Below are 27,598 nucleotides of genomic sequence, written 5' to 3'. Positions count from 1 at the left end.
TGGGGGAGGGAGGGATAAATAAAGAAAAATATATCTTTAAAATAAAAAAGATAATTATAACATAAATAAAGCAAAACAGCAATATCAGCACACCATTCAGAAATATGGTCTTAATATAACAGAGGAATTAAAAGTGGTTTCTTTGGAAGAGTAGGTCTGGGAGCAGGGAAATTGGGAGTGAAATGAGGCCAGGATCTATTATAATCCCTTCTCTACCATATAATTGTTTAATGATGTAAATGTATATATAGTGCTTTGGTAATGGTAGGGCAGAGTAGGTGGAAAAAGGTCAGCAAGCTAAGTATTTACAAAAAATAAAATAACTTGACTGTTACTTACCTACTGGGGCCTGGGGGCCTCCAAAGCCCAAAGTAGCTGTTGTGGTATTAAATCCAGGGGCCCCAAAGGCTCCTGTACCCAGAGGCCCTCCAATCTTAGGTTGGTTGTTTCCAAACAAAGATGCCTGTCCAGCACTAAGAGCTATGGAGACAAAAGGAAAGGAAAAAAAACACCACAGAAGATTCTTTGAATATTATGCCAGAGTTCAGTCATTTAAAAAGATAATAAATTTGTTAACTTCAAAATGGCTACTCTTTCAACAAAAGAGCTAATACAGTAAATTCTATGTGCTAGGCACTGTGGAGAGTGCATTGCACATATCACAGGTAAGACACTTAATCTCTCTGTGCTTCAGTTTCCTCACCTATAACATGAAATAATAACACATAATTTAGAGGTTTATTTTAAGATTAAAATGAAAAACATGCGAGCATTTAAGAGGCCCATACAAAAGAGACACTCATTAAATATTAACTATTGTATCATTTAATCTTCACAAGCCTACAGTAGGAACCATTACCCCTATTTTACAGACGAGAAAACCAAGGGTTTTGTAATTAGCCCAATGTCACAAATATAGTAAATGGTGGAGCTGGGGAGCAAAACTATGTGTATCTGACAATATAGTCAGGGCACTTAGCTGCTACTTGATAGACTTTCAAAAAAATTTTAAAAATTAAAACACTAAGTTCTTCTTAAACTACAGTATTTGCAATCAAAATACTCAGGTGACCCAATCATGATATTACCTTTTTGACTGACACATAAGCAAAACTATATAAAATCAAACACTTCAATAACCTTCTTTGAATAGCAAAAACTAACACTTGCAAGATGATCCATGTCATGAAAACTGTTTTAGCTAGACACGACAAATGTGTTCTACAAAAAGCTGAATACTTTGTGATAGGGTTATAAAAAAGATTTAAGTTTCAGCATGAACCAGATTTGATGAAATAGCTCATTTTCACCAGGAGGAAACCTGCAAAAACCTGTAATGTTATAAATAAATTTTGCTTATGGAATCAGCAGAGATTTTAAAGATGGAAAATAGGGGGAATTTAATGCATATACATTAGCAACATAGAGGATCTGCTCAAGTTCCTTTTTACACATCAACTGCATCTTGGGAAAGACATGGTTTAACAGCAAAATCATTTCAAAGGAAGAATACTTTGAAGTTAAAATATTTTATAGAATCACAACCAAAAAAAGGATATGTGGGAGTAGATATAATTCACAGTGGTTGAGAGCATTCTTCCCATGTATGAGGTCCCAGGTTCAATCCCCAGTACCTCCCAAATAAACATAAAAATAGAAATAAGTAGGAAAAAAAGGAGCAAAAAAAAGAAAAAGATAGGAAATGTATACCAAGAGAATCCATATAATATAAATTAGTGAGAGTGACTACTGAATGGACAAAACATTCTATAATTGTCCAGCATCAATACAAGAAAACAACAATGTAGCCATTCAAAATGAGACTGGGATTATTTCGCCTTAAAAAGCCCAGCTTTGGGACAAGGAGTTTAAACTTTTTTCTTTTTGTGGGACCCAGGGTTGGGGATTGAACCTGGGACCTTGTATTTGGGAAGCCAGCACTCAACCACTGAGCCACATTGGCTTCCTGAGTTGGTGTTATCATTTGTTTTGCTTTTTTAAATTTTTTCAGGAGGCACTGGGAACTGAACGTAGGACCTCCCATGTGGGAGGTGGGCACTCAACTGCTTGAGTCACGTCCACTCCCTAAAACTTCTTTTAAAGTTCCAAATCACCAGAAATTTTGCACAAGCTCCAAGAAATACTGAAATTGCATTATTTGAGTAATTCAAAGGAAAGGGTTTTATAGAATCAATTTTAGGATTCTCTCTCGCTCTATGTTATTTGGAAGACAAATGCCTCTCTATTCCCAAATAAAACTTAACATGAAACCTGAATGTAATAAAATAGATAAAAATGTCTGTCCTGAATGGGTGTGTTTTCCCCCTCACCTTTATGAGCAGCCCTGAATGAAGTCCCATGAAACAGTTTAAAAACCATGGTATTTCAAGAAAACAGACATAGATAAAAAAACAGAAAATAAAAACCATGGTATTTCAATAACCCACAAAAAATAAAGTATTGATGGGAAGTTCTGGTGATTTGGAAAAGTATTGTCATATAATGTCCTGACTGCATACTATTGAAATTTATCATTAGGAAAATACATATTTTATTCAGTTCTCTGTTGTTTTATGCAAAAACAGCTTTTTATGCTTAATGAAAGGTCTTACTAACAAGCCACAAGCTGTGGGACAGTGATAGTGATGTATCGCATCAAATGGTAATAGTTTAGTTATAAACTAAAATATGAAAGTATTTATGGTTAACTGTAGGAGCCATAAGGAATCTATGTGGGGGGCAAGCTGGGAATAGTACCCAAAATGAAAACGGTTACTTTCCCCTTGGGACTTTCAAAGAGTGTTAGAATTTAATTTTGTCTATGGCATCTGTAGCCATTTGATATTATCGATGAATTCCAAAAAGAAATATTGGAATATGTTTGTAAACTGGTCTTTTCCTCTGGGTATACGAGATTATATTCGATTCAAATGTTTACTTGATTAAATAATTAGTAGGATACCTACTTAGGGTGTTGAGGACCTGCCCCTTAGTGGGTGGGGACACACAGATAAAAGGCATGGCAAAGGAGAGAGTTGAGGGATTTTGATGCTGGAGTTTTGATAATGGAGTCTGATGATGAAGCCTTAAGCTGGAGCCCCGGGAAGAGAAAAACCCAGGAAGCCTGAACCCTCACAGACGTTGGTAGCCATCTTGCTCCAACACGTGAAAATAGACTCTGGTCTTTATGGCCTGGTATCTGTAAGCTCCTACCCCAAATATACACTATTTATAAAAATCAACCAATTTCTGGTATTTTACATCAGCACTCCTTTGGCTGACTAATACAACATCTATTACCTTTGGGTAGAAGATTTTTCTGAGTATATATTAGTAAAATAATCATGCTTACTGACATATTCTTAAACTGGAAAACTTCAAGAACTAAAACATCTTAGTATTATTACTAAGTAACTATCTAGAAAATGATAATCTATGCAGGTAGTTAATAATGTAATTGTGAAACAAGAAATTGTTATGGTCTTGATGTAAGGAGTGTTAGTCTGAGCACATGGAAAAAAATCACATGCCAAGAGACAATATAAATGTTTTATATTAAGATTAGTCATTTAAATATAAGAGTAAATCCTGCTTTACTAAATACTTTTCACAGACCTAAGTATTTGTTCATTTAATATTTGTACAAACAAGTACTCATACAGTAACTAAAGGCCCATATTACAGAAAAATTTATTTCTATTGAGGTATGAATTTGAATTGCCATCACTCAAAACAAGAGACTACATGAGAACATTCACTTAGCTAATGATATTAAATTGTTGTGAAATAGAAGACAAACAGAAAAGAAATTATAGAATATTTTATAATCTTGTACTATAGGAAAACACATTACTTATTAAAACCTGTAAGATCCAGAAGCCAGGAAATGAAAGAACATTTACTTAGCCATATAAAAATAAAATCTTGTACCTAAAGAAAGATATCGCAGACAAAATAAATGAATGCCAAAAAAGGCATAGTGAACTTTGAACAACTTATTTCACAACAGGTGAAAAACTTCAAATCTTCCTAATACTTCTGTATTGCTGAAATATTTTTAAAGTATTTTTATCTTTTATTTTAAAAAGAGAAAAAAGAAAATAGTTCATAAAGTACAAAATAAGGTTTATTAAGGAGATGGAGAGATGACTCATCAGATTATAGAAGCAAAGACAACAGATCAGTGGACATTAGAAGCAGAGACCATGGAAATAAATAATCACACCAATGGTCAGATGAATTTGAAATCAGGCAAACCACATATTTTTAAAACTTTTTTGACCTGTATACTGAATATTTAATCTATTTTATGACCACCAGCACCCTCCAGTTGTTTAAAACAACCAGGTAGGTAGAGGGGTCAGTATTTTCAAAAACTGAAATAAAATTATTGGATGATAGCAGGAATAGGGATAAAGAGGTGACATTTCAGGTCTGATCCACAGTGGAAAGACCTGAGGTACCCTATTCAATTCTTACATAGACCTTGCAAAACCTGAGTGTATTTGTTAAGTACTTCAGCATGTAATCTTACTGCTCTGTCTTACCATCAGGATAATAAAGCTTTCTTGACAAACAGTTCAAAGTCTCAAATCACTATTTTAAAAATACTGCAAAGGAACTGAAAGTCAATAATGCCATCATATTGACAAATCTCACAATAATTACTGAAAATCCCAGAGACCAACACTGTTAGAGGAAGATTAGTAGAAAATGGAGCATGTAGCCTCTAAGGTAAATGTGCCAGGTAAAGAATAACACTTGGAAATGTTTCCTGAGTCCACCTGTGAAAATGGAAATGGGCTTATTTCCAGGCATATGATCAAACAGAGCTCTAGCTATTAGAAAGCCAAGTTGTATACTTCCTCCTAACTATCAGGGTCACAACTCCTTACCTGTTCCAAATCCTCCAAGTCCTGGTCCCAGGGTCCCAGGTGCTGGTTTGCTTCCAAAAATACTACTCCCACTGGCATTTGTGCCAAAACCTAGAAGGACAAAAGAATGAGGGATTGTACTTTCAACTCTGACGCCCAATTTCCTCTACAAGGGAGTTTAAAACAAAGCAGTCTGATCCTAAGCCTTGCATTCCTTAGGATTCCTAAATGGCAGACTAATTTTAAACTTTTAAAATTAACTTTTGACTCTTGCAAACAAACCCCAGAAATCTTCATATTTGCTTTACATTTCAGCTTTGAAATATCAATTCAATATAAGATAATAAGAAAATTAAAAGCAAAGTGATTGTGCTTGAGTTTGGGGAATGTTTCCTTTTAAGGCCCAAAGCCTCCAATTCATGATTCATGCTCGGTTATTAAAAGAAAAATTCATTGCCTCCACAAAAAATAAGAGAGTCAACAAATGAACTTAAAGGTTCTTGTGAAGAGAAAAAAATCATGTGCAAAAACCTCTGCAGCAGCTTTTGTTTTGAACAGGAGAAGCTGTGTCTGCTCACACATGAGAGCTTTAATGGTGCCACACCCAATCAGCTCAAAGGACCAATTAAGTACTTAGCTAGCTGATACTAAAAACAGGAGATAATCTAAGATAATTTATCTTAAATTGAAAATCTTTTCTGTTCATTATCAGAGAAGAGGGAGAGTTGAACAAACCAACCTTCCTTCACTATAATGCAACATTTTAGAGAAAATCCTGGATTCTCCTTTAAAATCCATAGGTTTTCCCTCAAAGATGTGGCTATCACATTGCTGCTCTTACTTCTCTTTTGTTCAGATATGCCCAAAAAGTTTCTGTATGCCTGGAGTTAAATATCAACAGAACAGCTCTCAGGATAAAGGAAAATAAAAATCAATCACTGACCAGGAAATTCTATTTGGAAAATGCTTGAAGTTATTTTTAAAAGTAGCATGAAGGGGAAGTACAAGTAATAGCAGAGTAAAGACAGTATAGTGGAATAAATGACAGCATAACCAACTAACAATATTATACTTTCATGGCCAGTATTTGGATAATTATCTCCATGGAAAACATCAAGAAAAAAGGAAAAGTGAAAAAATATAAAGTTTGAAACAAACATATTTCTAATGTCATTTAAAAATCCAAGCAAGTAATCTGACTTAATCTTAACATATTTGATTCATATATTCATTACTTTCTTGACTTGTGCTATACCACAAAAATGTAGTGCTGCCTACTCAAGCACAATCGATTTTTTTAAAGAAAAAATGTACTTCAAAAATTCTTCATTATTTTTTAGTTACAATTTAATCAAAAAGGATCTTCCAGCCCTATAAACAGCAGAAAATATACTTGTGAACGACCTCAAACCCACAGGAGGGAAATGAATCCCAACATACACTGTTTATACCACACATTCCCTCTGATTCTCACTAATAAAAGTTTTATCAACTGTTATTTCAAAACAATTTTACAAAATTAAATTAAAGACAATTCAAATTCAGCACACAAACTAGTGAGGCATGCCAGATAAAGATGAGGCCTTTCAATTTCAAATCACTGAACCTGAGTGTAAATATATTCATACAACAAAAAACTGCAAAAAAATTCATGTGACAAACACATCAGAAATTTGCAACCACACACATCAAATAATTTATGAGTATAGCCTATCAAATGGAAATAACATTTACATCTAAAAATGAAATCAAGTGTGCTACAAAAAGCGGCTTTTATTAAAGTCATGCATTCTCCAAGGAGGTGAAAATGGTTTTTGGCGGGATGAAAAAAATCATAGTTATTACAACAGTTTGAGGCCCTCCAAAGGGACACAGTACTTACACAGATACACAGTATATCTGTTGTATTAAAATGTCATGGGAAGAAAGGATGATTAGGGAAAGCTACAAAGGTTGCAAGGAGAGAAGAAAACAAAAATGAAAAAAAAAAAGTTTTCTTAATCAGTGTTGGGTGTTAAACTGCCGCAAACGATTATTTTATCCATTATAATATTTATTTTTTAAACTTTGTTAACATCTGTCTCTTGTTCTTGTAAGCTAATTTTGTGGAAGGTGTAATTTCTACTATATAAAGAATGATTTTATCTTTGGGAATTCATTGTATTAGAGAATCAAATCAGCCAGCTAAATTATTCCATTGCTACATCCTTAAGATTAATTTTGGGATTGTGAAGAAGAATTTTGACCCCTGCCCTGGGGTTACTGTCAGGTAAAGACGCTAACAGCTATTGCTAGAGAAAAAAGTTGAGGGTGTGGGTGTGTTTATTTACAACTTGAATCTGAGGAGGTGAATGTGTGAAAGGTGGGGAAGGGGAAGGTTTTTTAATTCCTAGAACATGTTGATGTTAATCTTGAAAATTATCTCCTGAGAAAGGTTTATTAGGAAAATGTAATATTACAGTGCTCCTGTGGCTTAGACTAATCGGGTAGCAAACTCCTCCAAGTTCGATATTGGACTTTGTACTTATCTAAGGGTGTCTACCTAAAAGGAACTGGCATATCAAAATGAGATGTTCTAGGCTACTATAAAGAAAGTAAACATGATAGGGTAGAGGTCCACAGGACATTGGTAAGTATTCCATGATCTCAGATGAGCTTTTGACCTTTGGAGTTTCTCAGGATAACGATAAATTTTCAGATGTGTTGAGCCAGTGACGAGAAAAAAAACAAGAACTGTAGTTACTAATAAGGACTGTGCAAGGACTCTGACACCAGAGAAGTACCACTTTGCCACAAACTTTCTCCTAGCATACCTCAGAGAAATTAACTCATTTGCCAGAGCTCTTGAGAATGAGCGTTCCTGATTATTTTATCTTAATTGAATGCTACATATTAAGTTAAGGACATGTATACACTAGGGATCTGGATCTGAAGAAGCCAACTTATCAGAGGACTGAAGCCTATGGCCACTTTGGTAGGGACTGCTGGGAAGTAACCAAAAAGCTTAAATATTGAAAAGTGGTAGCCTTTTTTCCCCAGATTTGTTAGTGTAGGCTACAGAGAAGCTTTCAAGCTCCGAGAGAAAGGTTCCTTCCTCCTATTTTTTCCTGTCCTCTTTCAGCTCCTGATCAGTTGCACTCACTCTAGTCAATGACATAAATTGGAGTTTTTGTGGGGGACTGTAAATTGGGCTTGCTATTCTGTCCTTGGTGTTTTGTTCACCATTTATAATGAATTTAGTGAGCATAGGTGATCCATGTAACTGCCTCAACAAACACTATAATAAATGCTTTGAAACTGAACCTTTGGGTCCTGTCACCCAGTCCTCTAAAATCCTAATTGCATTGACTTTCCCATCAAATGCTGAAAATGTCCTTGTAATGTGCACATAAATTACTTGTAGTTCCATGATAGCCTCTGTCTGGCAATGCCACAGCCCTGTCAGCACGAATTTGTAAAGTCTTAGGCTCTATTATGAATGTGAAACCTTCCCTTAACCTCCCTGTAACTTGATCCATTTCTAATTATGTAGCTCTTTGTCAGAGAGTGTTCTCTATCCTGTCAGTCTTGCAGCAAAGCAAGTTCCAGGTGGAGCTCTAGCCTGGCATTAAAAAAGAAAAAAGGGCAGTTATTATTAAACCATCTCCCTGGTGCTTATACTCTTAATTGCCATCTTTTCAATAGCACCAAATCAAAATCCCTCCACTTTCAGAGGAAGTTTTTATTTAGTAAACCAATCCTATGCATGGTTTCAGCACTAGCCAAACTTCACAATTTCCCAGCTCTAGACACACAGGCACTTGGCTTCTTTGTGGCGTCATACAAAGAAGTCCAAGAGAAGTACCTGAGGGTATATAGGTTGCACACTTTGGTACCAAGTAACTTTTTTCAATTCTTTATAAAAAGACTGAGTACTCCATACTACATAATAACCCCTCCGAGGGTTTTAACTTTGGTTTATTTTCAAAACCAGGTCCAGTAAGCTTTCTGAACAGCTGGTGTAGCTACAGAGAAACCAGCTTCCTTCAGAGAGCAGTACCTTTGGCAAGGAGGAGGAAATACCTTCACACTTGAACATTTTCTAATTGCTTATTCATTGTACTCTGGGGTATGGTTTAAGTACAGAGAAGCCATCATCTCAGATGATAGCTTTTAAAAGGTTTTTTTTTCTCAACACCATGATTCCTTTAACATGTTTCCAGCATTCTCAGGTAGGCAAAGGTGTCCTACAGAAAAAACTTGGTAAGACCTATAAGGGATCTCTGGCTGGTGTTAACAGATGGGAGGGCAGAGCCGGTGCAGTTGGCCATGGAGAAAGCTGCCTTGGACTGGTGTGGTAGAGAGAAGCCAGGTTGTTTATATGCTTATTCCATGACTGCTTGCCCTAAGCAGAAAGTGCCTTTCGGGATCTATTTTTGTAGGTTTATTATGTATGTCTGCTTCTCAATTCCATCATGGTTCTACCTTAAAAAAAAAAAAAAAAAGACTCATCCTGGGAAGCAGATGTAGCTCAAGCAATTGAGCTCCCACCTACCACATGGGAGGTCCCAGGTTCAGTTCCTGGTGCCCTTAAAGAAGATGAGCAAGACAGTGAGCTGATGTGACAGACTGGTGTGGCAAGCTGATGCAACAAGAGACACAAGGAGGAAGACATAATGAGACACAGCAAACAGGGAGTGGAGGTGGCTCAAGCAATTAGGTGCCTCCCTCCCACATGGGAGGCCTCGGGTTTGGTTCCCAGTGCCTCCTAAAATGAAGACACTCACACAACAAACAGATACAGCAAGTGCAAACAACAAGGGAATGAAGAGAAATAAATAAATCTTAAAAAAAAAAAAAAGACTAATCTTGGAAAAAAATCTAATCAGTGTAGTGCAGTTAACAAGGTAGAAAGACTTGTTGACCTATGTTAAGCCTGATTCATATAACAAAGGTGTTACAAAAAACTTGTATAAATCTTAAAGGAGATATGATTAAAGTTCTTTATCTTTCTTTACTTTTCCTCCTGAACACTTAGGTCTTAGTAAGTCATAGACATGATTTAAAAGCTTAACTGTTGGTAAATGATTGAGGAACAGATTAAAAAATATTAATATCTACCACGTTCTTTGAAACAGAAGTGACTATGTATTCTATCTAGCTTGAAGAAGTCAGACAAAAAAGCAGTATCTGTCATTTGCAAATTTTCCTGTTCCATAGAAAGCAGTTATGGTTGATAAATTATGTAAATAAGTTATTTTATACAGATTTAACTCATAATTATCATCCCATTTTAATTTTTTTTTAGGAGGTACTAGGGATTGAACTCAGGACCTCACACACAGAAAGCAGGCACTCAACCACTGAGCTACATGAGCTCCCCAATGAGAACTAGTTTTTATGTTTATGTAGCTCAACCACTTAAGCTACATCCACTCCCCCATCCCATTGTAATTTTACATATGAGAAATACAAGTACACAACCTGGATATCTTCCCCTGCTAACCAAGTTTGCTGCCTCAAAGTTGTTCTTTCAAGTATGGTGTGATCAATAAGAATTCTAAGCACAACTATAACCATTATTAAGAGTAAGCAATAGGACTAAAAGGGATTTAGATATCATAGATTTAGTAATTGGTATCTGACAACAACCTATTAATCTCCTTCATGTAGCTCATAATACTATAAAAGCATAAAACCTACAAATAGATGTTTGATATGGTATCTTTCTCTACTATGTTACAAGGTTCTTCAAAAACTCACTAAGGAACTATGTATTTTAACTGCTGATGTATGCCAAAAGACCATGTTTTTGTGTTCATTTCCCAAAAAGAAACAATCAGTGTCTAGTGATGTATCTGGCACAAGATCCTCAACAAATATTTGAACTATTTCCTTGAAAATATAGAATTTTCCATATCTGATTTAATACAAATGATAGCAAATTCATTTGACAACTTAAACATCTAAAATAATATGATGTTTCACTTATACAGGTTTAACTTTTTCAAGCATATCTTTTTTTTAATTGTTAAATATTATCTATAGTTCCCAGATTTTTTAAATGAACATATACTCCTATGTAATCAGAAAAATGAGATATTTGAAACCAGAAATCTACTGAATAATCTCCCAAATCAGAAATGTTTCAACTTTCAGTAAAATCCATTAAATCATGTCCTGTGCACTATTTCTACCAGAGTACCAACTTTGTGCTAGGCACCATTGCAGGTGCTGAATGGCCCACTTTATCCAAAGCAGAAATACAAGAGAATTTGTGCATGGAAAGGTAAGTTACAACTCTTCTAATTTTCTCAAACCAATGTCCAGGATTTTAAACTCTTCCCTCTGTACCTCACCAGGTCATGGCTTACCTGAGAATTTTTAAATATTCCCAATCAAATGAATCAGGAGAATGACATGTGGTATAGTCAGTGTAACTTTAAGAGAAGCAAACCTGCTTTTTATATGTACCAAAATTGGAAGTGTTTGTATTGGTTCCTAAAGTCAGGGTTGGTTTGTTACCAAAGAGCCCGCCACTCGTTGTACCAAATGAAGGAGCACTGGTTGTGCTGGTTCCAAATGTAGTAAGCTTGTTATTGCCAAACAGGGTCTATAAAGAACAGAATACAGAAATTTTAAAATAATATAAAGATATACATCAAACAGTAACTAAAGATTACCTTAGATATACCAGATCAGGTGAGGGGTTAAGACGGGGGAAGTGATGTCATAATTTTTATGAAAAAGAAAAGATGAAAAAGACTATCAGAAAAGTAAACTAAAATAATCCAAACAGGATTAATTTTATAATTAATTTTTATAATTTTATAAAAGAATACTTTTAAACTGAGAAGTTAAGGGTAGTCCCTGAGCAAAACACACAGGATTTTCAGTGAGGTAAAGAAAAAGTAACAAAGCATTCAAACATTTTTTTGAAAACCTCATAACAGACATATATCACACATTTAATTTGCCAGTATAAACAGTTACAATGAAAAATTTAAACATGCTACAAAATGAAGATGAATCTTGAAATACTCTGGTATAAGTTTAAAAAGCCAGTCACAAAAGATTCCATAGTGTATCATTCATGTATATAAAAATGTCCAGAATAGGCAAATCCATAGATACAGAAAGGAGATTAGTGGGTTGACTAGACCTGGGGACAGTGCAGGAATGGGGAATAAGTGATAATGAATAAGAAGTTTCTTTTTGGGGTGATGAAAATGTTCTAATGTAGTGACGGTTACACAATTCTGTGAATACATTAAAAACCATTAATTGTACATATTAAATGAGTGAATTTTTGTTTTATGAATTATGATACAACAAATCTATTATAAAAATGTTAACAGGATTCATAATGTATAAACATGCAATCTGTGATAAGAACTACATAAAGGTGGAGGGATTGATGTGGGTATCTAAACAAATCAGAGTACTATAGATTTAGGATATTAAATTTAAGCCCCATCATAACTACAAAGAATATATCGGATAATAAGCAAGCTCACAGAGACAGAAATTTGATTACAGGTTGCCAGAGGCAGGGGTGGAATGGGGAATGAGGAATCAGTGCACAAGGGGTCTAGGGTTTCTATTTGGCTAGTTGGGAAAATTTTAGTAATGGAAAGAAGTGAGGGTACCACAATAGTGTAAATATGAGTAATCTCATTGAATGGAATCCTTGGGAATGACTGAGATGGGAAAGCCTATATTGTATATATGTTCCCACAATTACAATGAAAGAATGAACAACTAAAGAGACAAAGACAATTAAGCGCAGTATGTGATCCTGGATGGGATCTAATAATGGAGGAGAAAAGGTCCAAAAGGACATTTTTGGGACATACAAAAAGAAAATTGGAATATAGACTATATGGTTTATATCAATGTTAAATTTCTTGAAACTGATAACTGCACTTATGGTGGATACATAAGTGAATATCCTTGTTTTAAGGAAAGGTACATGCTAGCGTTAAGTGTTAGGTAGCATGATATATACAACCTATATTCAAGTGTTCAGAAAATGGATTGATAACCAGATGGTAAACATAGCAAAATATTAAAATTGGTGGTTCTGGTATCTGTGGGGATAGAGGTATGCAAGAGTTCTCCGTATGGGTTTGCATTATTTTTGTAACTGTCCATTAAGTTTGAAAGTATTTCAAAATTAAAAAGATTTTTTTAAAAAAAGGAGCAGCTTTCTGAAGCATGATGTAAATTTCTCAATTTCTCATCTCAATTATCTGCCCAAACTAAGCCCAGAAATATGAGATTTCAGGTTCCATGAAAACAGGACCATGTGTTTTTGTGGGGGTTGCTTTTCTCTCTACCCATACACATTTAATTTCCAAGTATCATATCAACTTATCACCCAAAACAGAGGATGCTTTGGGCTAATTATCTGAATTTAACAGTGAAAGCATCTCAATTTAGACTGAATGATTTAAACTCAACCTATTGGAGTGATACTTTCCTATCAGAAGTTAACCGTACATAAACATTAAGGCAAAGTTTAAAAAAGGCAAAAATTTACAACTGAAAAAAACCTATCTAGTTATTTTATATGGTATCAATTAGCTTTTAGTTGTTCTCAATATCAAATTGTACAACATATCCAATAAACGTACTTGAAAGATAATCAGATCTATCCTTAGAAATTCCTTTAACAGATTTATATATATCTTCAAATTACATTCAACTGTAAAGAACCTACCGAACCACCAGCACCAAATCCAGTATTGGTCTGCCCAAAGAGACCTGTTCCTGTGCCAAATGCTGTCCCAGTGCTGGTGTTTGTAGCTGTCCCAAAAAGACTTCCAGGCTGTGAGGCTTGAGTTACTCCAAATAAACCCTGTAAAAAGGTTAAATTAAATTAAAAGATATCCTACCACAGTTTTCTTAAAGTCTTAAACTAATAGTTACCATTTTTTTTTTAATGCTTATAAAGTGACAATGTATATTAAATACTTTAAAAAGAGCAAGTCTTGGGAAGTGGCCGTGGCTCAACTGATAGAGCATCCGCCTACCAGATGAAGGGTCCAGGGTTCGATACCCAGGGCCTCCTGACCCATGTGTGAGCCTGCCCACGCACAGTGCTGCCATGCACCAACGAGTGCTGTGCCGCGCCTTCTGCGCAGGAGTGCCCCACGTGCAAGGAGTGCACACTGCAAGGAGAGCCGCCCAGGAGTGGCACTGCACGCACAGTGAGCTGATGCAGCAAGATGACGCAACAACAACAAAAAAAGCGACACAGTTTCCCAGTGCTGCATGACAAGAATGCAAGCAAACACAAGAACACACAGCAAATGGACACAGATAGCAGAAAATGGGGCGGGGGGAAGCGGAGAGAAATAAATAAATCTTTAAAAAAAAAAAAAAAAGAGCAAGTCTTTCTCACAACCCTGAAAAGGCAGGGATTATCCCTATTTTCCAAAAGAAAATGAAGCTCAGGGCAGCTAAAAACTTGCCCAAAATCTCATAGCTTTTGAGTGCCAGAATCAGAAATGTATACCTAGAAGGCAAGTGCTAAGGTCTTAGACAAAGGTAAGACTTTACAGTAACTCTTATGCTGGGAAACACTGACACAAAACTGAGGTACTCTAAGAGATGTCAGGGTTGCCATAATTGAAAGCAAAATGGTTTGATAAGGTGCTTCATTTTCAGAACAACTGAGCTGAACTGACTAAAAACAAACCAGAGCTGGGAACAAGACTGGATCAAATCATCTAAACAGAGGCAGGCATGTAATTCACTGAATTAATGTGAATTGAGAAAACCACAGTGAATTCAAATGAGAAAAGGTTGGATTATCCAATGTTTAACAAGATATTTTATCATTAGTCAATGAAAAAGGAATATTATGCTAATGGACTATTGCTAAATTGAGAATTCATTGTACTTTTCCCCCCTTATAGTAGCTTTTGTTTTAATTAGAGAAGTTGTAGGTGTTGCTGTACCATTTTTATGTTTTATTCAGATATAATTCACAGACCATAACATCCATCTATTAAAAGTGTATTAGTCTGTAGTGTTTTATATGTTCACAGAGTTATGTAACCATGACTACTAAATTTAGAATATTTTCATTATCCTAAAAATAAACCGTTTACACATTAGCAGTCACTTCCCATTCCTTGCCCCAGCCCCTGGCAACTATTAACCTACCTTCTGCCTCTAGGGATTTATCTATTCTGGACATTTCATGCACATGAATCATACACTATGTGGTCTTTTGTGACTGGCCCCTTTTAGTTGGTGTAATGTTTTCAAGGCTCATTCATGTTGTAGCATATATCAGTACTTCATTCCTTTTTAAGGCTGAATAATGTTCCATTTATGGATAAACCTCATTTGTTTTCCAAATCAATTCATGGACAACAAGTCTGCTTCCACTTGTTGACTATTATAAATAATGCTGTTGTGAACATTTGTGTACAAGTTTTTGTGTTTAATTCCCTTGAGTGCATATTACACATGGAATTGCAGGGTCATATGGTAACTCTGTTTAATATAGAGAGAGAAATTACCAAATTTTTTTCTGAAGCAGCTGTACCAATTTACCTTCCCATCAGCAGTGTAGAAGGGTCCTTTATTCTATTACTATTGCATATTGTATTACTTCGTATTTGTATTCTCAACCTAACCTTATATTCCTAGGATAAAATCTCTGTATATGCCATTGAATTCAGTTTGTTAATACAACGTCAAGGATTCTGGGGTCTAGCTGTACTTGTTTTTAGTCAGGCAAAGTATCTCTAATTTAAAGAGCAGGTAAATTCCAAGAACCTTGAATCAATCTTTAATTTTATATTGTCCCAAAAAGATTCCTAGAAACAAACTGGTGAGAAGTCCTTCACTTTCTGCAGAGAAAAGCAATAATCCCAAGTAGTTGAGAGTTTTAGGTATAATTTTTTTTTTTTTAAGAATTAAGACTTCTTTGCTTGCCTCCACTTAAGGGAACAAGTTGAAATATAGCCAGTAATTGATATTATCTCCCCAACCCTACAGAATGGCTACAGTCAGTGTCCCAATTATATCTTCAGGATGGTCAATTCTAACCCACTTAAGCAACTGTTACTTAGTGATGAGAAAATATGCCCAGAAAGGATAAGTGACTTTCTCAATAGCTGCTCAATTAATAAGGAGTAGAGCCTGGACTGGAAACCAGTTCTTAATTATTTAAAGATTTTGCTCTCTTTACTATATTACCTACCTCAACCCTTAAGAATTGTAGTAGGGGAACAGATGTAGCTCAAATTGTTGAGTGCCTGCTTCCCACATATGAGGTCCTGGGTTCGATCCCCAGTACCTCCTGAAAAAAAAAAAACAAAAACAAACAACAAACAAAAAACCCAACCGAGGGAGCTGATATAGCTCAGTGGTTGAGTGCCAGCTTCCCACATATAAGGTCCCAGTACCTACCCCCTGCAAAAAAAAAAAGAATTATAGTAGGAATAGAACTTGCTAGTTTTTCACATGATTAATTACTTAATTCTACAAATAAGACCTGCAATTAATTAAAAAGTCTGTTTACTTACCATGGTGTTAGTGCTTGGCTGTCCTAATGTGCTGGTATTACCAAAAGAAAAGCCAGTGTTCTGCGTGGTTGTAGCCTGGCCAAAAGGCTTGCTGAAGAGACTGGTGGTCTGCTGATTCTGTTGGCCAAAGAGACCACCTGGATTTGTTCCAAATCCAGTTGTACCTTTCAGGAAAAAAAGGAAAAGGAAAAAATAAGCAAAAGAAAAACAAAATTCCTAACCTTACATCACCCAGTTACTGAATAAACTGTTATAGATTACATATAAATTAATTACCCTACATTTCTTATTCAAACTGTTACCAACAATTTTATTTCTTTTTTCACCTAATACCAGATTGGTTCAAACTTCAGTTCCTACAATAACAGTTCCCTGACCTCAAGAACCATGGCTGGGCTAAGTGATCTCTCTATGTGAGTTCAAAGCTTTCTTCTATCTCACAAGACAGCAATCTACACTAAAATCTATGTGTGTATTTTTATCCTGTTAGACTAAGTTTTTCTTGAGATCAGAGTCTTTTCTCTTTAAATCCATATAACCAGCATAGGGCCTAATATATAGTACTCATTGATAAATATTTGTTGAACTAAATCACAGAATACTTGGGTTGAAAAGAATGTCAAATGTCACTTGGATAAATACGTACTTATTTGTGTGCACGTGCATGTGACCAATCTTAAGTCAATGAAAAAAGCGTAACTTTTCGTTGTCTTTACAAAGGCAAACTGGTGACTGGGAGAGGGATATAAGGAACGAGATCTTTGGTTATAAAATGATTTCTATTTTATGGATTTTGTACCATAAATATTACCTTTTCAAAAGCAGTTATTTTTAATGTAATTAATCACAGTAAAATCTCCTCTTTTGTATTCCACATTTAATCAATCCATCAGTAATCCTCACCAGTTCTGTATTCAAATTGGGTCCAGAATCTGATCTTTTTACCATCTCCATAGCACCACCTTGGTATAAGTTACCATCATCTCTCATGTGAATAAAATAACAACTTTCTAACTAATCTACTTCCACCCCTGTACCCTTACAATCTTTTTTTTTTTTTCTTTTTTAAAGATTTTATTTATTTCTCCTCCCACCCCTCATTTTTTGGGCTGGTTGTCTGCTTTGCTCTCTATTCATTGTGTATGTGTCTTCTTTTTTAGGAGACACTGGAAACCGAATCTGGGACCGCCCACGTGGGAGGGAGGTGCCCAACAGCTTGAGCTACTTCCATTCCCACAATCTATTCTTAATATAGCAGCCTTCAGAATAATATTTCACACATAATCACAGCACTCATTTTTCAAACCCTCTAACTGCTTCCCAAAGCTTTCTAACAAAAATTCAAGTCCTGGGGAAAAAAAAAAAAGGGAAAAGAGAAAGAAAAAATCAAGTCCTGACAGTGGTCCTAAAAGTCCCATGCAGTCTGGTCTCCATCTCTCCCATTGTCCTCTCCTCTTTGGTAAAAACTCAGTTTTGAGACTTACAGTTTCCTCCAGCTTGAATGTTCTTCCTCCAGAAACCTGAAAACCTTGCCCCTTCTCCTTCTTCACATAGGTCACTGTTCACACATCATCTCAGCAGGGCCTCCACTATCTTGACTTAAAATTGCATTTCTCCAATTGCCACATACATACCAGACACTCCATGTTCCCCAGCATCCTGAATTATATTTCTCCACAACACTTATCACAAAATGACAATTTTGTTTTACTTTTTTTTCTCTTTCTCCCCTAACTAACTGGCAAGCTCCATGAAGCGGTTATTGTCTGTTTTGTTCACTGCTGTATATCCAGCAACTAGGATAGTGCCTGGCATGGAAGGCTTTCAATAAATTTGTTAGAGGTACACATCCATGGCTTGAACCTTTATTACTACATACAAGTAAATGGTTGTGTAGTTCCTATTTGGACAACTATTTCACACGAGATGCCAGAGAAGCCAAACCCATTTCAGGAGAGATCATAAGCATAAAACATTACACTTCTACAATGTACTGTTCTTATGGTTTAGTGTGAAAACATTCTGAAAGCAGCCAGGAGAAAAGAAATTCAAGCTGCAAATGAGGTACAAATTAGCCAACTCTCAGCTTAAAGAAAATCAACACAGTCCAAAATGATGCCAAGTGCTTACTAGTTCCAAAGGCAGTTTTGTTTTGACCATATGCAAAGCCTGAATTAGTGGTGGAAGAGCTGAAGAGTCCTGTAGCACTGCAGGTCGCTGGAGAAGAGCCAAACAATCCAGTCGTGGTACCTGTTCCCACCTGGTTCTGAGGGCCTTTCCGGTTAGCCTGATAATCCTCTAAACGAAGTTCCTGTGGGGAGGGAAAACACATTTCCAATCTTAACATACAGCCAAAAAACCCAGAAGACTAAATATTTGAATTTTCAGATGATCACATAGGAACCCTGACTAAAAAGAGCAATCCACAGAATATTAGCTTCAGTATCATTACATAAAAAACATTTTCAATAGTGCATATATTAAAATTCATAAAATAATTACCATAAAATTATAGGCAAAAGGGCCCAACATATCTTAATCTTAATTTTTCACACTTTGTTTTAAATTTCAAGTTTTGTCTCACAAGTTAGGGTATTTCTGCAAGTAGTTTGTGGTATAGGAAGGAAGAGCCACAATGAGGGTAAAATGTTTAAATATTTGTAAATAGTTAATACAACCTACTATTATAGCAACAATAAACAAATTATAACTTCATGCAACAATTAGGATGAATTTGAAAATGTTGCAAACAGACATAAAAGAGTAAGATTCCATCTACATAAAGTTCAAAAATGGATAAAAATGGACAGTCACTGGGAAGCAGGTATAGCTCAGTGGTCTGAGCACCTGCTTCCCATGTAAGAGGTCTTGGGTTCAATCCATAGTACCTCTTTAAAAAAAAAAAGGCAGTCAAGATATTGGTTCAGGGAGGATTGTGAGAGGGCAAGATTGTAATTAGGGGTGTCTTAGACAAGAGCAATGTAAAGTTGTTTCTTGAGCTGGATCCTGGTTACACAGGTGTACTTAGTGAAAATTTATTGAACAGTACAATAATAACGATTTTGCACTTTTCTGCACTCATGCATGTGCATGTGAACATGTAGTTCAATGCAGGCAACATCAATCAGAATAGACCATTAAGAAAGCTATACTAGTACAGAAAGAAGTGAATATAATCCAGATTTAAAATACATTATCTATTAAAAATGCATTGTTTGGTAATGGTAGGTGGTGATGGTAGCATAAATTGTGAATGTAATCAACACCAATGAATTGTGCACTTGAAAGTGGTTAAAGTGGGAAATTTTATCTTGTATTGTTGTTTTTTTAAATGAAATATTTTTGTTATTTATTCATTTCCCCCTACCCTGTCCTTGTTTGCGCTTACTGTCTGCTCTTTTTGTCTATTCATTGTGTGCTTTGTCTGCTCATCTTTTTAGGAGGCACTTGGGAACTGAACCCAGGACCTCCCATGTGGGAAGGAGGCACCTAATTGCTTGAGCCACCTCCACTCCCTGCTTTTTGTGTCTCTCATGTTTCCTCATTGTGTCTAGTTGCGTTATCTCGTGGAGTCATCTTGTTGCACCAGCTTGCTGCACTAGCCCATCACATCAGCGCTGTCTCGCTCGTTTTCTTTAGGAGGCATCAGGAACCGAACCTGGGACCTCCCATGTGGTAGGTGGGAGCCCAACTGCTTGAGCCACATCCACTTCCCAAGTGTTATAATTTTAATTGTTACCACAATAAAATTTTAAAAATAAATAAATGTACTAGCAAAAAAAAAAAAAACATTAATTTTTTAAACAATATGACCGATAGTAAAGTTTCTGCATAAACCCAATGTGAACCCCTTGACCCTAAAAATAATCAAAAACATTTTTAAAAGATGCTTTCCAATAAATCAAAAGGTTAGGCTGATATTCTTTAGTGCATTTTACTGACCTCAAGTGACTTGCTTTCATATTCTTTCATAGCAGTAATACACTGGTGCTTAGTGCTGATGTTGGTGCTAACTCCAGCTTTGACCATGGTATCTGTACCAGTTGGAGGCTGCAAAGGAAGATAAAGGCAAATTTGGAAGTCCAAGGCAAATTTGAAAACCTGACCTTTTTCCTTCTATTCTCACAGACATAATTCCCTAACCACTGAATTCTAAAATTAGTCTTCCAGGTCTTTTACTATTGAGATGGCTTCAAGGATGCTTACTTAAATATATTGCATTTCTGATTTCTCCTAACATCAAAGTAATTTGAAGAAGTCAATAAGTAACAGAGGGAAACGGACTTTGGCCCAGTGGTTAGGGCGTCCGTGTACCACATGGGAGGTCCGCGGTTCAAACCCCGGGCCTCCCTGACCCGTGTGGAGCTGGCCCATGCGCAGTGCTGATGTGCGCAAGGAGTGCCGTGCCACACAGGGGTGTCCCCCGGGTAGGGGAGCCCCACGCGCAAGGAGTGCGCCCCGTAAGGAGAGCCGCCCAGCGCGAAAGAAAGTGCAGCCTGCCCAGGAATGGCACCGCCCACACTTCCCGTGCCGCTGATGACAACAGAAGCGGACAAAGAAACAAGACACAGCAAACAGACACAGAGAACAGACAACCGGGGGAGGGGAGGGGAATTAAATAAATAAAAATAAATCTTTGAAAAATAAATAAATAAATAACAGAGTTATCACAAACCCAGGGTTTAATTCCTAACCCAAGTCACCTTGGGTTATACTTAATATATGCATAAAGGAACGCTTTAGCAATTTACTCTACATATATTTCTATATCTCTGTTTTAAAGTTCTGTCTCCTGAAGTATCTGCTTTCTAATGGCTACTACATTTAAGAAACCATGGGAACATGAATTCTCCCCCATAACCTCATGAGGGAAAAGGCACAATAAGATTCTACTTGTATTTTCTCAATTATTCTACTTTTCAAGGTGCATTACACAATGCTTTTCACTATCACTTACATTTAACTTTATTTTAAATTTAGGTTTGTAAATTCAATATGATGACTTACTGCCTTGCCTGAGAAAATTTTAATTTTCTGGAGTAAATTTTAACAAAAGGTTTTTTGCAAAGTCCTATTTCTGCCTGAGATTTCCATTAAGCTAATCGTATCTCCAGCCTGTCCTTAAGCATCCCCAAACCTAACATCAAGTGATATTACACATATTTTCATAAACAAAATCCCCTACTCTTAACACTTTACCCAACCCCTCTCAAACAAACCAAAAAAGAAAAAATAAAAAGGCAATTTCTTTTATTTTGCCAATTCATCATCCAAAAATTCATCTTTTAACCAGCACAGAATACTGATGAGTTATTCCATAAACCTCCTTAAAGGGACCTTACTTTAAATGATTTTTGTACAGTTTGCACCTTATTTCTTCTGAGTTTCTATAAAGGATGGCTAACTTTTCAGAGACCAAATAATGAAAACAGTAAATTCAAGTTTAATCTCATACTAGCTGTTATAATCAACCTTGTGAATACAAATTTGATTGGGCTTAGTATAATTCAAATATACATTATAATCTATATTTATGTTTCATGATCCTTCCTGTCTATTATACACTATTCACAGATTTTGTTTTTAACACATATCTTTCAGGAAGAGTTGGACTAGGTTACACCTAACTGGAATGAGGAACAGTTTTTATAATTCATCCTGCAAAGAAACATACAGATGGCCATATTCCACAAAGACTGGAAAAAATTACTTACGTTAAATTTAATGGTGGTCCCAGTAGGAGCAGCTGTAAAACTACTTGGCCCAAAGAGAGAGCCAGATGTGCTACCAAAAGGGTTAGAGGTGGTATTTGTAGTTCCAAAGAGTCCCCCACTGCTAGTACTTGTTCCAAAATCTACAAAATAGAAAGAAAACTGAGATGATAACCAGAGAAGATTTAAAAATCTATAAGACAGTCTGGAATTGGGCTGTGGCACTAGAGAACAGTTTTAAACTCTCAAATTTTCTTTCAAATCTTCTTAACAAGTATGTTCAAACAGATATTTCATACATGTACATACTTCCCAGTTGCATTACTTACAGCTTCAAAACTTTTAAGTAAGACATAGTGTGAGTCCTTTCAGAAGGATTATCTCAAGTGTCTAGAAGCCCTTCTTGTATGCACTTGGAAGACAAGTTAAAAGAAATATTTTGGCCATAACCCACTGAATGGACTGGGAGAGTGTAAATTACAACATAAACTATCATCTGTGCTGTGTAGCAATGCTCCAAAATGTACTCATCAAATGCAATAAATGTACCACACTAATGAAAGATGTTGATATGGGAGGAGTGGGGGGGTGTGGGAAGTGGGATATATGGAAACCTCTTATATTTTTCAATGTGACATTCTGTGTGATTTACATATCTTTAAAAATAATAATAATGTAAAAAAACAAGAAAAAAATATTTTCTTTCATCATAAATTTTATCTCATTTCTCCTTTGCTTGGTAAGACTAGATGCTAAATGAACTTGCCTTTCTAAAAACATCTGGTCAAAAAAGATTTAAATAGGGTTCACAGTATATTTTATTTCAATATATTATGTATACACACATAAACAAAATGTTTCAAATATAGAAATGGCCCTACTAGGACAATCCTAAGTTAATTTTTATTTTGTTTAGTTTTCTTAGGGAGGTACCAGGGGTTGAACCTGGGACCTTGTACATGGGAAGCAAACGCTCAACCACTGAGCTACACCCGTTCCCCCAAGGTTAATGTAATAAAATTACATTAATTTGGGTTAATGTAAATTTTCACCCAAGAAATAATTTAGAAAAATTAGTAAGCACCGTTAGTCATTTTATAGAAATTAATAAAGAATTGGCAGGGAGCAAATGTGGCTCAAGAGGATGAGCACTTTGCTTCCCACAGGAAAAGTCCTGGGTTTGGTACCCAGTGCCTCCTAAAAACAACAAAAAACAAGCAAACATATGAAAAAACCAACTCAGGGCAGCCAATGTGGTTCAGTAGTTGAGCACCAATTTCCCACATACGAGGTCTGGCTTCTCACATAAAAGGTCTGGGTTCAATTCCCGGCCCCAGTACCTTAAAAAAAAAAAAACAACATACTTCTTTCAAACATAGTATTGTTATGCCATTTGGTTTTACAAGTCTTAAATCTTTTGTATACCACGATTTTTGCATTATTGCCTATTTTCATATGGACATGATTTATGAAGTGAATCATTTTCAGTCCCTTCTCATTTCTTTCTGCGTATATTTTTCAGGTGTTTGTTTTGTGGTTATAGGGGGCTTAAATTTAATACCCTAAATCTATAACAATAAATTTTGATTTGATAACAAAAAAACTAGCATATATATAAATTTACCTGTTTTCTAAGGAATACTTCCCAAAATATGAGATGCTATCTCTAAACAAATTATACGTATGGTGTCAATAATGTCAGTAACCAATAAAAAGTTCTTTGCCAATATTTAATATTAAATGACATTCTGATTTCTAAGAGAAATGTGAGTTCTTACCGCAGACATACATACTGCTATTATTTATTTCTAAAACCATGAACTAATATAGAGTTTAGATGGGCACATCTGCTTTGAATTAGTACTTGCATTTTGTATTGTTACAGTTAAAAATTTCAACATCCCCACAAACAACTTGGAAGACAATGATAGCTGGCTAACCACTCAGTCTCCCATACTCTTGTACTGGGCATGATATCACCTCATAGGGCACACCTGATCATCTAGTAGTGGTTGTCTCCAAGTACTAAATGGAGATGTACCCCAGGCAATATTTGGACTTTAAAAGAGAAAGCAGCTGTGCTGAATAAGCAACATGTGCACAGACAAGGAATAAGTAACCATGTCCAGTATTTGTCATTCTTGCTTGAGTATCTTCATACCAAAACGTAAATCAGAAGCAACAAGGTGCCACTGCAGTACAACACAGGTGACTACAACATACTCCTTCTTAAGATTCTCCTGCCTTAACACCTACAACACTAATTCTGAGCTGGCTTTTCATCCTATCTCTGTCCAATCTTTATCAGGCACCTCTTTCTCTGCATATCTTTTTTTTTTTGCATTGCCATTTTTTTTCTTCTGGTTTGGTTTTTTTTTTGCATTGCCATTTAAAAAAATTTTTTTTTTTTAAAGATACATAGATTACACAAAATGCACATCCCTTAAATACTAGTGCTTCTCAGAGTTCCATCCTTGGAGAGATGTACGTAGTCATCTCCTTTCTAGTCTATTAAACTTTTGAAATACATTTTGAAAATGTCCTCTTCCCATGTTTCGTCATTTCGTGAAAAAAGACGCAGGAGATCACAGTGATAAGGCGAAGAGAGAAACATATAATTAAGTAAACTAAATTATCAGATGTAGATATCCAATGGAATCCTACTTACTCCCAAAGCCAGTTGGTTTATTTTGTGCAAAGGCATTGTTTTGGGTTGAGAAAAGACTGGTCCCTGTACTTGCAGTTCCAAACAAGCTATTGGATGTTCCTGTTGATGTGCCAAACCCAAAGCCAGTGCTTGTAGAGGTAGCTGGCTGACTAAATGAATTGGTACCAAATAATCCTCCTAGGGAGATAAATAGAGGGAAAAATGGTTAAGTAGACAGATATGAGTCACTATGTGAAGTCTTCACCAGCTATGAATTAGCCAGCCCAGTTCCAAATAATCTCCCTACCTGGTTTGGTCTGTGAATTTCCAAAAAGGCCTCCAGTATTGTTGCTAGAACCAAAGGCAGATGTTCCAAATGCCCCTCCACTAGTAGTGCCAAAGCCAGTATCTGAAAAAGCAAAATCCAGGGTCAGAATATAATCAAATTCAGGTGATCCAATGAAAAAGGGGTTCAATGTTTCTTAACATTCTGCATTTGGATAGGCCCACTGGTCTAATCTGAGAACTTCTTTCAAAGTTTCATCAGACTACTAATTAGAGAGTTAAAATTAATTGGCAAATATTTATTTAATTGTCTCCAGGGTTAAAAAAAAAAAAAGGCAACTAGTAACATATGCTACCTATAAAGCAGAATCACAAAAAATTAGTGTTAAAATTATCTCCATGTGGGTTTTTCTTTTTGGAGTACTGAAATTTTTCTGAAATTTTTTGTGGTGATGAATGAACAACTCTGTGATTGAACTAAAAATCAATGATGTACACTTGGGATACACTGTATGATAAGTGAATATATCTCAATAAAACTGCTTTAAAAAAATTAACTCCAGAGACTGGTACACTCTATAGTCACTGGGTTGAATGGTCTTACTTAGGGAAACACATCAGAATGACCTGGGAAGCTTTTTCAAGATATACATGCTCAGGTTTTAACCCTAAAGATTCTAATTCTGTAGTTCTGATAAGGAAGGTACACTTTAGTGGTGAATATAGCACAACATGGTGAATCTGAATGTGGTTAAAAGTTAAAAGGGGAAATTTTAGGTTTATATATATGTTAATAAAACTAAAATTAAACAAACAAAAACTATAGGGCTGTACAACCCAGTGAACCCTAATATAAACTATGGAATATAGTTAGTAGTACAATTATAATAATATTCTCTCATCAACTGTAACAAAGGCACTTCACTAATGCAACATGCATGAGAGTGGTTAATGGGAACATTTTCTGCATGGTTTTTCTGTAAACCTACAATTTCTCTTTAAAAAACACCAAAGGGAAACAGATGTGGCTCAAGCAGTTGGGCTCCTATCTATCACATAGGAGGTCCAGGGTTTGATGCCCAGGGCCTCCTGGTGAGGGCAAGCTGGCCTGTACAGTGAGCTGGCCCACACAGAGTGCCGGCCCTTGCAGGAGTGCCACCCCGTGTGGGAATGCCATTCCGCACAGGAGGGCCAGCACAGGAGTGCTGGCCGATGCAGAGAGTTGGTGCAACAAAATGACACAAGAGACAGAGAGGAGAGACAATAAGATGTAGTAGAACAGGGAGCTGAGGTGGCACAAGAGAATAATTGCCTCTATCCCACTCCAGAAAGTCCCAGGATTGGTTCTTGGAGCCGCCTAATGAGAATATAAGCAGACACAGAAAAACACACAGCAAATGGACACAGAGAGCGGACAACAGGGGTGGGGGTGGGGGTGGGAAATAAATAAATCTTTACCAAAAAAACACAACCAAAAAATCACCAAAATCTACAAAGGTGGCTGTGATGGGCACTCTTGGTTAAAAACCACTAACCTAGACAAAGAATACTCTAAGAACAGCTCAACATACACTTGAAAATATTTCCTTTATTTTTAATTAACTATAATTAAGGTTTGGAAGTCTTTTTCTGTTTTTTTTTTTAAGATTTATTTTTTATTTATTTCTCTTCCCTTCCCCCACATCATCTGTTCTCTGTGTCCATTCACAGTGTTCTTATGCATCCACTTGCATTATCAGGAAGCACTGAGAAACTGCGTCTCTCTTCTGTTGCATCATCTTGCTGCGCCAGCTCTCCATGTGTGCAGCACCACTCCTGGGCAGGCTGCATTTTTTTTTTTAAGACTTTTTTTTTCCCTCTCCCCTTCCCTGCCCACACCCCTTCCCCCAGCTGTCTGCTGTCTGTGTTCATTCACTGTGTGTTTTTCTGTGTCCGCTTGTATTCTTGTCAGCAGCCCCGGATATCATTCTCTTTTTGTTGTGTTATCTTGCTGCATCAGCTCTCCATGAGTGCGGTGCCATTCCCGGGCAGGCTGCACGTTTTTGCCGCTGGGCGGCTCTCCTTATGGGGCGCACTCCTTGCACATGGGGCTCCCCTAAGCAGGGGACACCCCTGCATGGCACAGCACTCCTTGCGCGCATTAGTACTGAGCATGGGCCAGCTCCACACAGGTCAGGAGGCCCTGGGTTTGAACCCTGGACCTCCCACGTGGTAGGTGGATGCTCTATCCGTTAAGCCAAATAAACTTCCCAGGCTGCATTTTTTTCACATGGCATGATTCTTGTGGGATGCACTCCTTGTGTGGGGGGCACCCCTGTGCAGGGGTGCCCGAGTGGCAAGGCACTCCTTGAGCGCCACAGCACTGTGCATGGGCCATCTTACCACGCAGGTCAGGAGGCCCTGGTGATCAAACCCTGGACCCTCCATATGGTAGACAGATGCTCTATCAGTGGAGCCATGTCCACTTCCTGGTCATGTTTTTTAAAGACAAAGTTTCTGGGTTTGCATTAAAATGCTCTGGCCAAATGTTCCCCTCTCCCTAAAAAGAGAGGGATA

The 27,598-nt window shown here is 36.5% G+C and overlaps 1 protein-coding gene across 4 annotated transcripts in view; it reads right to left on the bottom strand.

The window, feature by feature from the left end:
* NUP98 (nucleoporin 98 and 96 precursor) overlaps positions 1-27,598 on the bottom strand; it is a 139,118-nt gene that overhangs the window by 84,082 nt on the left and 27,438 nt on the right. For 2 of the 4 annotated variants that reach the window (XM_058305835.2, XM_058305838.2), the window contains exons 3-12: positions 25,065-25,166; positions 24,779-24,955; positions 22,114-22,253; positions 20,342-20,449; positions 18,530-18,710; positions 16,400-16,563; positions 13,576-13,713; positions 11,328-11,466; positions 4,896-4,985; positions 340-480 (exon numbers count right to left, since the gene is read on the bottom strand). In XM_058305835.2, coding sequence (XP_058161818.1) covers positions 340-480; positions 4,896-4,985; positions 11,328-11,466; positions 13,576-13,713; positions 16,400-16,563; positions 18,530-18,710; positions 20,342-20,449; positions 22,114-22,253; positions 24,779-24,955; positions 25,065-25,166 — 1,380 coding nt within the window. The remainder of the gene's footprint in view (positions 1-339; positions 481-4,895; positions 4,986-11,327; positions 11,467-13,575; positions 13,714-16,399; positions 16,564-18,529; positions 18,711-20,341; positions 20,450-22,113; positions 22,254-24,778; positions 24,956-25,064; positions 25,167-27,598) is intronic. The other 2 variants (XM_058305836.2, XM_058305837.2) reach the window with 2 other exon arrangements.

The sequence above is a fragment of the Dasypus novemcinctus genome, chromosome 10, assembly GCF_030445035.2.
Source record: "Dasypus novemcinctus isolate mDasNov1 chromosome 10, mDasNov1.1.hap2, whole genome shotgun sequence".
Lineage (NCBI taxonomy): Eukaryota > Metazoa > Chordata > Mammalia > Cingulata > Dasypodidae > Dasypus > Dasypus novemcinctus.
The sequence above is the reverse complement of the archived record's forward strand: the minus strand, read 5'-3'. Positions and strand labels throughout refer to the sequence as shown.